This window comes from the organism of the source record quoted next, unplaced genomic scaffold, assembly GCF_019419815.1.
Source record: "Pyrus x bretschneideri cultivar Hongxiangsu unplaced genomic scaffold, Pyrus_bretschneideri_v1 Contig6, whole genome shotgun sequence".
Classification (NCBI taxonomy): Eukaryota; Viridiplantae; Streptophyta; class Magnoliopsida; order Rosales; family Rosaceae; genus Pyrus; species Pyrus x bretschneideri.
Genome location: NW_025999798.1, coordinates 4,056,559 through 4,069,295, shown reverse-complemented (window position 1 = coordinate 4,069,295; position 12,737 = coordinate 4,056,559). Strand labels below are relative to the sequence as shown.

Sequence of the window (12,737 nt, the reverse complement as noted above, 5' to 3'; positions counted from 1 at the left end):
TGAAAAGAAGTTACGTGCAGAATGCAGACCAGATTTATCTCGTTTTCCATTTCAAAAGTTTTATAATTAACGGCTTGAAATCCAGGGTTAGCTACATAAAGTGCGCATCAATCAGATAAAGTGTTCATCAAGCAGACATAATTAACCATGAAGTGTTATTGTCCATCACATAAGTGTTGTAAAAACACCCGATTCTTGTAAAAATCATATTAATACGGGAAAAAAAATAAACCACATTGAAGAACCTGCTAGGGCATGCAATAACCAAAGGCAAGGATGAGTTCATCCATGACGCCTGACAAAAGGTCGATTCTTAACTTCCTAATTAAAGCAGAGTACGTCACTACCGATAACAAATACCCAGCCAGAAAGCATTAATGAAAGAACTGTCTAGCAAACCAACTTCATTATTACCGATAACAAACACCCAGCCAGAAAGCATTAATGAAAGAACTGTCTAGCAAACCAACTTCATTATTTTTCAAGTCACAATTTTATAAAATATGTAAATGCTGCAAGTAATTGGATATATAACTTGTATTCATATTAGACTCATCTCGGCTTAGAAATGAATAAATATTTCTAGTTAGCTAGTTGATTAAAGGTTCATTCAAGCCATTGCGGTTCGTTTAGTGCTGAGAATAGGTTTGGTGATGAATAGAAGTAGACTATATTTAAGATCGAAACCCTTCAATGTAACCCTTCAAATGCGATGTTTATATGCATTACCCGCGAATTGCATGTCCACAGGTATAAATCATTAGGTGAAGCAATATATTTTGCATGTCATGAACACACAAAGTCAATAATTAGTTTGTTTGCTTGTTTGGGTTTTTCTTCTTCTTTTATTTTTCCTTTTATTTATTTTTTTTTTTTGGGCATAAGCGATAGATTTTCGTTACCAAGAACAATCAATTACAAGAGGTGTCAGATGGGTATATATATGTTTAGTGACCAATTTCTTGATCTGGAGATAATTAGCACAAAATGCAATTGATTTTAACCCTATATGGCTATCACACAAACCATGCCACTAGAGCCAGACATATATGTCACAAAGATGATAAACGTGACATACTTAGCATTGAAACCCTCACTTAAAGTCATCACAAGCAGCGAGGCTACAGTCACCGTAGTGACATGAACAAATCGTCGAAACATGACAAGCAAAACATAAAAAAACTAAATTAAAAAAAAATATTAGATAGTTATTGGTTGTGTTTGAAAGGTTATGAATCGAATGACAAGTCCAAATTGCTTCTTCTCAAGGAAAAGAGGTTCATAAAAGAAAATTTCTCGAGAAATCTATGAAGATTGAATTAGATCTCATGGCGGCCGGAAAATAATTAACGAAGACTTCTTTCTACAGGATATTGTTTTTTCATAGAAATGTATTCGCTCATCCTGTGCTCGACTCCAGTTCCTCGGCAGCACCTCGAGGTGCCTTACGCAACGACATTGTGCGCCCCTTATCATTCTTACTTGGTTTATAACACGGACATCTATTTAGTAAAATGTAGTATAATATGCGGCTTCATGACATGTCCACGAGAAGAAAGTGCAGAATTGGTAGGAGGCATAGGGGCAAAGGCAAGCACGTAAGAAAGCCGTCGCCGGGAACACCCCATGCCCAACCCCTTCCATAGTTTAATGCAAAATTGGAGACATTAGAGCATTTTCAATGGGAGACACCAACTTTGAGGACTCATTTAAGGACTTTAAGGGAATATTCGAGTCCCTAAAAGAATATTGTCTGCAATGGAAAATCCTTATAGTATAATCCCTAAATGTAGGGACTAAAATATTAAAAAATTATTGTTCATTTTGTCGGAGTATTGTGACCTTTGATAAAAAAAACAAAAAATGAATCTTTACCATTGATTTTTCAAGAGTTAAAAAAAAAAACTACGTACTTGAGAAAATTAAGTGAGAAGCTACCCCACGTGGATGGGTTCAAAAAACAAAGAAAAAAACATAAAGAGCAGCATCCCACTCAAAATTCATGGAGTGCACTCTTTGAGTCCCTATATGTAGTCTTCATATTTGAGAATTTCTTTGAGGTATTCGGCGAGTCCCTATATGTTGAGATGCTTTGAAGACTTCAATTCAGGTTCATTAGAAGCCTTTTGTCCCTATATTTATGGACTATATAGTTATACAAATTTCATCTAGGGTCTCTATTGGAGATGCTCTTAGAAAACGTAGGAAAAGAGGAAAGGGGATGGAAGAAGTGATACGAGGGTTGAGGTTGGGGGGCTGCAAGAAATGTGAGAAAGGAGTGCAGAAACATAGAGGATAAAGGGGTGGGAGGAGAGGCTAGGAGAGGGAGGGGGAAGGGCTGCCACCGGTTCTAAGCCTAAGCAAGGGAGCGGCAGCTGTGAAATTCCTAGATCTAGGGTTTTGCAAAGGAGGATGAAGGTTGGGTGGACACAAAGGTCAACCACTCTCAATAATTAGTTACGACATGGAAAGAACCATCTCGGTACCGTACGTTCTACAATAAAATTCCTTGTCCAGTGGAAGTTCTTCAAAACCAAAACAACAAAATATTATTATTATTGTTAGGATTGTGAAGAAAACTCTAGTCTCTAGACGGTAAAACCTCAAGCATTAGTAAAGAAATAATTCAAAACTAATATGTGGTAATGGTAGAAAACTAATATAATTACAAGTTAACTCAGATACGATCATGCAATCATTCCAGTCTTTCATGTTAAAACTAATAGTGTCACTTAATAATACGGTCTAGTGGTATTTCTTTTCACTTGTAAGTAAGAGGTCATAGGTTTGATTTTCGCCAAAGTCGAATTTGAACTACATTATTGCTAGCTTATTGTGAGGTTAAGTCCACCATCTCTCCTTTAATGTAGATAATATTGTTTGTTCAAAAAAAACAAAAACAAATATATATATATATATATATATATATATATATAATAAAGAGTTAGGTAAAAGTCTTTGCATATATACATCAACAATTAAAAAGATTATCTATAGCTAGATGGCATATTTGTTGAACGTTATATAGATTGCATTATCTACACGACACATTTAATCAGATCGACAATTTGGCGAGCTGTAGAATAATTTGTCAAAGGATTTGTCACATCCCGACCTAGCCCAACTACATCCTAATAAAGAGTTCAGTAAAAGTCTTTGCATATATACATCAACAATTAAAACGATTATCTATAGCTAGATGGCATATTTGTTGAACGTTATATAGATTACATTATCTACACGGCACATTTAATCAAATCGACAATTTGGCCATCTGTAGAATAATTTGTCAAAGGATTTATCACATCCCGACTTAGGCCTCCATTACATCTCGGATTCTACTCCATCGTAACACAATATTGTCCGCTTTGGGCCTCGACCACACCCTCAAGGTTTTGTTTCTGGGAACTCACATGAGAACTTCTCAGTGGGTCACCCATCGTGGGATTGCTCTCATGCACTACTTGCTTAACTTTGGAGTTCCAATAGAACCCGAAGCCAATGAGCTCCCAAAAAGCCACGTGCTAGGTAGAGATAGAAATATACATATAAGGCTTATAGGATCCACTCCCCTGGACAATCGTTGGCACACTTCCGGCCAAGGATTGGTTTTGATACCAAATTGTCACATCCCGGCTCAGGCCCCCACCACATCCCAGACTCAACTCCACCGTAGCACCATAGCACAATATTATCCGCTTTGGGCCCGGACCACACCCTCACGGTTTTATTTCTGGGAATTCACATAAGAACTTCCCAGTGGGTCACCCATCATGGAATTGCTCTCGTGCGCTACTCACTTAAATTCGGGGTTCATACAGAACCCGAAGCCAGTGAGCTCCCAAAAGGCCTTGTGCTAGGTAGAGATGGGAATATACATATAAAGCTTTCAGGATCCACTCCCCTAGACGATGTGAGATCTCACAGGATTTATATGACATTGTTAATTACAATAATAAAATAAATTCAGTTTTAGTTTTATTGTTCTATTTTGGCTGAGGAAATTGATATTAACATTCCTAAATTTCTTTTTCCACTTCAAACTTTCTATAATTAGAAAGAAAAATACACTTGTGAGGAGTGTAGAGTGAGATTTTTGAGGTGCTAATAATATTTCCCTTGGCTAAAACCCTAAAACACTCTCATATAGGAAAATACGTTATTTTTTACGGATGGGTGGTGATTTTGAATTGGGCTTATAAGGATAGTTTAGGTAATAAATTTGAATGCAAAGGGATACTAATAGTTTAATTAAAAATAATATGAGGAAAAAGAGTAAACAGAGTGTATTATGAAGTTATATGTTGACAATTACTAATAAACCGATCGATCGGTAAAATATCAAAAGGAAAATGCCTAGATCAACAGTGAGCTCTTGGGGTGTGATGTAATTCGTAAGGAGTATGTAGTCAGTTTCGTTCTTCTAGATTTCATAGTTTAAAGAAATTGTGATCACTTACCGTTCAATTTTAATCCAACAAAAAAAAATATTGAACCTTTGTTATTGTATTTTCTCATCCATTGTTAAATTAAGAGCAAACGGTGAATAATTACAATTTTTTGGAACCACATGGTCTAAGAAAAAGAGACTCTATATTCAGTAGGGGAGCATGCTCTTGGTTAGAACATATTACTGAGCTCGTCCCCATTTGAACGCTGCTGATTGTTTTTACTTTTCTGCACGTCTACAAACTAAATGATCTACAAATGTATCTATATGTATGTTCGTATGTATATAGAGGATCTAGGCCCCAAGTTGAGGATCTACATATGTAGTTTTTTTTTTTTTTTTTTTAAAAAAAAAGAGGGACAACGGATGGTAAGCTACAGTCATCCACCCATTTTGGTTCTGAAGAGATTATGACGAATTTCACCCTATGGCTACAGATGTAGTTAATTAAGTAATTACCTTTTTTATGAGATTAATTTCTAATAAAAAATTTAGTTTAGTTCAATAAATAATTGCGTATTTTGAATAAGAAAACACAATTTTGTCCAGTTATTAATTTCAACTTGGGAAAGAAACAAAACTATCTTCTTATTATAGCATCGAAAGATCTTATTAATTAGGGTATAATGCTAGAACAAGATAACTGTAATGACAGAAATATTTTCTTCCGATTTATTCGACGACATTAATCATGAACAAACTTGTCACACAACATGATTTAAAAAAAAAAAAAAATAGATATACATAAACATCTTTACATGTTGCAACTTAATTTTACACACACATTAACAAAAAGATAATGCTAGAGAGACTATTTACTTGAACTGTGTTTTGTAGATCATATAATGTGGCGATTGATGGTTAAACTTCTTCTTTAAATTATTAAAGAAATAGAATTCAACCATCGAACGCTACATTCTATGTCGATAAATATGGTCTAAAAACATAATATCTCTATTATTTTTCGTAATGAAATAGAACTCAGAGAAATTACTGTAAAGCAACAAATTAAATTCATACAAACATCAATCCATGCTAGTAAACCAGTTTTCACCCTGAATTCTTCGAACTCAGGTTGGGTGAAACATACTTGAGAACCCCCTCATCAGCTTCAAATTTTTCCATGTCTTCCTCCTTCAAGTTAATCCAAGCCTCCACACCGTCGCCACTTGTTGTGTCAAAGAAGCTCACTAAATTCTTAAATGTAAAACTCGCGGACCCGGCATAAACAGGCTTCCCCCACCCAAAATCAGCATCGTAAATTGGAAACCTACACAAGCTGGTGAAGCTAAACGACACCACCTCTCCACGTTTCACCTGTGAGCTCCGCTCTTTCAAGAAACTCAAGAACCCCTCCCCCTCTTGCAGTTTCTTTATGTACTCTCTGTCAACTTGTTTAAGAGCCTCTCTGACGTGGCTCACTACGGAATATAGAGAAGGGTCAGGTGATGATCCTTCTTTCGGTTCCACCTGTATGGGTGGGACGGAGATTGTTGTTCGGGTCACATTCCCGAATGTATACTCCGGAAGTGGTGGGTCCATTCTCGTGCGCAGGTTTACTGCATGAGACACGGTATACATTGCTGGGACATCGTCAGCGTTGTTGTTTTGTTGTTGGCTGGTGCAGGCCGCAATGTATCGTCTCCATATGAAAGCCGATAAGGCCTCCACACGTGTAGGCCGCCTCGCTTGTTCGTTTTCGACGTCCGTAGATTGGGCTCGGAGAGCGGAAACCGCGGGAACGTCGAACACAAAGCGCTTGGTGGAAATGTTGTGCTTGATGATCCCGCTACTATGCTGGTAGGACCCGGACAAGTCCTGTTGGGGGAAGTACTTGTCGGAAACGAACTCGGGGGCCTGTACGTAGTCGGGCTGCCCGCAAGTAGTGGCGGCGAGACTGTTGAGGAACATGAAATATGACAGGGCTTCTCCTACCTTGTGCGACATGCCCATACCGATGCTCATGCCTCCGCATGCAAAGAACGTAACTTGTAGGCATATGGGGAGTTCGCTAGCAGCGTCGAGCGCACACAGTATGAACTTGTTGAAGTCGATAGGGTTAGGGTTTTGGATGATGTCGATGATGTTGGAGTTGGCTTTGGCTTCCACGTAGTAGGCACCCTCGTCGTTGCAATCGACGTACTGGGTGCCTCTGACTCGCCCGGCTAAGGGGTAGAAATTGGTCAGGGTTTCCGATAAGGCGGTTTTGATTTTCGTGCAGCGTTCCGTGGGGTCTTCGGTGGTGTGAGGATCCTTAGGGAAGAAGAGGACCATGGGCATGAATATTGGGGGTTGGATTTGGTCGAGAAAGGAGAGGTTATGGCGGCGGAGGTGGTCTGGGGTTGGAGATGAGGGTTTGATGGTCTCTGTTGAGACAACCTCCACTTCCAATTTAGTCATGGTGGATTGGTGTGGCAAGCTAGCTAGCCAAGCAGTGTGAAACTATTGGAGTGTTCGGTGACAAAATAGATGAGGGAGCTTATGGATACGGACAATTGCCAACACAGTTTTTATAGAGAGTTTAAGGGGTGGAAAACCATTTGAAAGTCAAACAGAACTCAATGGGATATTGCTAGCTTGTACAAACACTAGTAGAAAAACATGTTTGCGCGACGGCAACTTGAGCGACGGAGCAAATTTCGTAGGTGCAACTATGTTGCGCAAAGTTGTTTTGAGCGACGCAATACCTACGTCGTGCGAAGTTTTTTTTTTTTTTTTTTTTTTTCCTTTTGCTTTTCTTTTGGGGTTCTTGCATTGCCTTTTTCATTTGTGGTATCCACTTGTATAAATGTTTTAAATTGATGATCAAATTAGTTCATTGTATTCATATAGGTTTAAAGAGTGTAGCTGTAAAAAATCATCAAATTAAAATAACCGTTAAATCATGATATTTTGTTTATAACCGTCGAAAAGGTTTGTCCTGTTACATAATCTCTGAATGTTTATTTTTTGCCATTTTTGGCGTATGGGATCTCTAAGCATATACAAACAAGTTTGATAGTTGGATCGTTGAAACTAGTTTCATACAATGCGTTTCCCATCAAAACGATAGGTTCACTAACACTTAAAGTTTATTCATACTTTCATTAAGGATAACATAAGATTTTGTGGCATCCACTTGTGTAAATATTTTAAATTGACGATCGAATCTATTCACTGTATTCATATAGGGTCAAGGACTGTAACTGTAAAAAATCATCAAAATCAGAGTTAAAATAATCGTTAAATCGTGATTTTTCGTTTATAATCGTTGAAAAGTTTTGTCTCGTTACTTGATCTCTGAATGTTTTCTTTTTGCGATTTTTGGCGTATACGATCTCAAAATATATACAAACAAGTTTTACGGTTAGATCGTTGAAACTAATTTCGTACAATGTGTTTCCCATCGAGTTCAACGGTATTTATATTTACTAAGTAGATTTTAATGTATTTATTTTGTACTCATAAGCAAAAGGGCAAAAAAAAAAAAAAAAAAAACTTTGCGCTAGGTAGGTGTTGCATCGCGCAAAGCTGTTTTGCGTGACGCAACACCTACGTCATGCAAAGTTTTTTTTTTTTTTTCCTTTTGCTTTTCTTTTGTGGTTCTTGCATTGCCTTTTTCTTTTGTGGTATCCACTTGTGTAAATGTTTTAAATTGACAATCGAATTAGTTCATTGTATTCATATAGGTTTAAAGAAAGTAGCCGTAAAAAAATCATCAAAATTGGAGTTAAAATAACCGTTAAACCATGATTTTTCGTTTATAGCCGTCGAAAAGGTTTGTTTCGTTATTTGATATCTGAGTGTTTTTTTTTTGCAATTTTTGGCGTACGCGATCTCAAAGCATATACAAAGTTTGACGGTTGGATCATTGAAATAGTTTTGTACAATGCGTTTCCCATCAAAACGATAGGTTCACTAACACTTAGAGTTTATTTATACTTTCATTAAGTGTAACATAAGATTTTGTGGCATCCACTTGTGTAAATATTTTAAATTGACAATCGAATTTGTTTATTGTATTCATATAGGTTTAAAGAGTGTAGCTGTAAAAAATCATCAAATTAAAATAACCGTTAAATCATGATATTTTGTTTATAACCGTCGAAAAGGTTTGTCCTGTTACATAATCTCTGAATGTTTGTTTTTTGCCATTTTTGGCGTATGGGATCTCTAAGCATATACAAACAAGTTTGATAGTTGGATCGTTGAAACTAGTTTCATACAATGCGTTTCCCATCGAAACGATAGGTTCACTAACACTTAAGTTTATTCATACTTTCATTAAGTATAACATAAGATTTTGTGGCATCCACTTATGTAAATATTTTAAATTGACGATCGAATCTGTTCGCTATATTCATATAGGGTCAAGGACTGTAACTGTAAAAAATCTTCAAAATCAGAGTTAAAATAATCGTTAAATCGTGATTTTTCTTTTATAATCGTTGAAAAGTTTTGTCTCGTTACTTGATCTCTGAATGTTTTCTTTTTGCGATTTTTGGCGTATGCGATCTCGAAATATATACAAATAAGTTTGACGGTTAGATCGTTGAAACTAATTTCGTACAATGTGTTTCCCATCAAGTTCAACGATATATATATTTACTAAGTAGATTTTAATGTATTTATTTTGTACTCATAAGCAAAAGGGCAAAAAAAAAAAAAAAAGAACTTTGCGCTAGGTAGGTGTTGCACCGTGCAATGCAACACCTACGTCATGCAAAGTTTTTTTTTTTTTTTTTTCCTTTTGCTTTTCTTTTGGGGTTCTTGCATTGCCTTTTTCTTTTGTGGTATCCACTTGTGTAAATGTTTTAAATTGACGACCGAATTAGTTCATTGTATTCATATAGGTTTAAAGAGTGTAGATGTAAAAAAACCATCAAAATCGAAGTTAAAATAACCGTAGAAATGGTTTGTTTCGTTATTTGATATTTAAATGTTTGTTTTTTGCAATTTTTGGCGTATGCGATCTCAAAGCATATACAAATTTTGACGGTTGGATCATTGAAACTAGTTTTGTACAATGTGTTTCCCATCAAAACGATAGGTTCACTAACACTTAGAGTTTATTTATACTTTCATTAAGTGTAACATAAGATTTTGTGGCATCCACTTGTGTAAATATTTTAAATTGACGATCGAATCTATTCGCTGTATTCATATAGGGTCAAGGACTGTAACTGTAAAAAATCATCAAAATCGGAATAAAATTAACCGTTAAATCGTGATTTTTCGTTTATAATCGTTGAAAAGTTTTGTCTCGTTACTTGATCTCTGAATGTTTTCTTTTTGCGATTTTTGGCGTATACGATCTCAAAATATATTCAAACAAGTTTTACGGTTAGATCGTCGAAACTAATTTCGTACAATGTGTTTCCCATCAAGTTCAACGGTATTTATATTTACCAAGTAGATTTTAATGTATTTATTTTGTACTCAGAAGCAAAAGGGCAAAAAAAAAAAAAAAAAAACACTTTGCACTAGGTAGGTGTTGCATCGCGCAAAGCTGTTTTGCGTGACGCAACACCTACGTCATGCAAAGTTTTTTTTTTTTTTTTTTCCTTTTGCTTTTCTTTTGTGGTTCTTGCATTGCCTTTTTCTTTTGTGGTATCCACTTGTGTAAATGTTTTAAATTGACAATCGAATTAGTTCATTGTATTCATATAGGTTTAAAGAGTGTAGCCGTAAAAAAACCATCAAAATTGGAGTTAAAATAACCGTTAGACCATGATTTTTCGTTTATAGCTGTCGAAAAGGTTTGTTTCGTTATTTGATATCTGAGTGTTTTTTTTTTTTTTTTTGCAATTTTTGGCGTATGCGATCTCAAAGCATATACAAAGTTTGACGGTTGGATCATTGAAATAGTTTTGTACAATGCGTTTCCCATCAAAACGATAGGTTCACTAACACTTAGAGTTTATTTATACTTTCATTAAGTGTAACGTAAGATTTTGTGGCATCCACTTGTGTAAATATTTTAAATTGACAATCGAATTTGTTTATTGTATTCATATAGGTTTAAAGAGTGTAGCTGTAAAAAATCATCAAATTAAAATAACCGTTAAATCATGATATTTTGTTTATAACCGTCGAAAAGGTTTATCCTGTTACATAATCTCTAAATGTTTGTTTTTTGCGATTTTTGGCGTATGGGATCTCTAAGCATATACAAACAAGTTTGATAGTTGGATCGTTGAAACTAGTTTCATACAATGCGTTTCCCATCAAAACGATAGGTTCACTAACACTTAAAGTTTATTCATACTTTCATTAAGGATAACATAAGATTTTGTGGCATCCACTTGTGTAAATATTTTAAATTGACGATCGAATCTATTCACTGTATTCATATAGGGTCAAGGACTGTAACTGTAAAAAATCTTCAAAATCAGAGTTAAAATAATCGTTAAATCGTGATTTTTCGTTTATAATCGTTGAAAAGTTTTGTCTCGTTACTTGATCTCTGAATGTTTTCTTTTTGCGACTATGCGATCTCGAAATATATACAAATAAGTTTGACGGTTAGATCGTTGAAACTAATTTCGTACAATGTGTTTCCCATCAAGTTCAACAGTATATATATTTACTAAGTAGATTTTAATGTATTTATTTTGTACTCATAAGCAAAAGGGCAAAAAAAAAAAAAAAAAAAAAAAAAAAACTTTGCGCTAGGTAGGTGTTGCACCGCGCAATGCAACACCTGTGTCATGCAAAGTTTTTTTTTTTTTTTTTTTCCTTTTGCTTTTCATTTGGCGTTCTTGCATTGCCTTTTTCTTTTGTAGTATCCACTTGTGTAAATGTTTTAAATTGACGACCGAATTAGTTCATTGTATTCATATAGGTTTAAAGAGTGTAGATGTAAAAAAAACCATCAAAATTGAAGTTAAAAAACCGTTAAATCATGATTTTTCGTTTATAGCAGTAGAAAAGGTTTGTTTCGTTATTTGATATTTGAATGTTTGTTTTTTGCAATTTTTGGCGTATGCGATCTCAAAGCATATACAAATTTTGACGGTTGGATCATTGAAACTAGTTTTGTACAATGCATTTCCCATCAAAACGATAGGTTCACTAACACTTAGATTTATTTATACTTTCATTAAGTGTAACATAAGATTTTGTGGTATCCACTTGTGTAAATATTTTAAATTGACAATCGAATTTGTTTATTGTATTCATATAGGATCAAGGAGTGTAGTTGTAAAAAATCATCAAAATCGGAATAAAATTAACCGTTAAATCATGATTTTTTGTTTATAACCATCAAAAAGGTTTGTCCCATTACATAATCTCTGAATGTTTGTTTTTTACGATTTTTGGCGTATGCGATCTTAAAGTATATACGAACAAGTTTGACGATTGGATTGTTCAAATTAGTTTCGTACAATGCGTTTCCCATCAAAGTGATAGATTCACTGACATTTGGAATTTATTAATACTTTCATCAAGTATAACATACAATTTTGTGGTATCCACTTGTGTAAATATTTTAAATTGACGATCAAATCAATTCGTTGTATTCAAATACGGTAAAAGAGTGTAGCTGTAAAAAATCATCAAAATCGGAGTTAAAACTACCTTTAAATTGTGATTTTCGTTTATCACGGTCGAAAAGTTTTGTCCTGTTACTTGATCTCTGAAAGTTTGTTTTTTGGCATATGCATTCTCGAAGTATATACAAACAAGTTTGACGGTAAATTAGTTTTGTACAATGCGTATCCCATCAAAACGATAGATTCCTTAACACTTAGAGTTTATTTATACTTTCATTAAATATAAGGTAAAGAACAAAAAACTACCTCAACTATTGGTGTCACGACACTTTCATACCTTATCTTTTAAAATTGACAATGTCATACCTCATCTTACGAATTTGTGTCAATGTTATACCTTTCGTTAACTTGGCGTGAATTTCTCAGTTAAATGCTGATGTGGCTGGATCTGGGGCCCATTTTCTATTAAAAAATTATTAAAAACTAAAAAAAATCATTTAATATTTGTTTAAATATTAAAATAATAAAGAAAAGTTTAAAATATATATATAAACAAAAAAAAACCAACACTCAATCCGTCCCCTCCCCCCTCCCTTCTTTCTCTTCTCCCCATCTTCATCTTCTTCCCCCTTTCTCCAATTGCAAACCAGAAAAAAGAAGAGGAAAAAAAAAAAAAAAAAAACCAATTTGTCTTCCCCGCTCCCCATCCTCCTACGCCCCATTTTCTCCCCGCACCCACTCTCCACACCTAACCTCCCCACCTTCGCACCCACCCTCTGCACCTAACCTCGCACCCACTACCTGCAACCCAA

At 35.1% G+C, this 12,737-nt stretch overlaps 1 protein-coding gene across 1 annotated transcript; it reads right to left on the bottom strand.

Moving 5' to 3' along the window:
• Nucleotides 1-5,500: 5,500 nt before the first annotated feature.
• On the bottom strand, nt 5,501-6,850 carry LOC103934745 (stemmadenine O-acetyltransferase-like). Its single transcript, XM_009344493.3, has one exon. It carries the CDS (start codon nt 6,848-6,850, stop codon nt 5,501-5,503), a length of 1,350 nt encoding a protein of 449 aa, XP_009342768.2.
• Between the last annotated feature and the right edge of the window lie 5,887 nt (nt 6,851-12,737).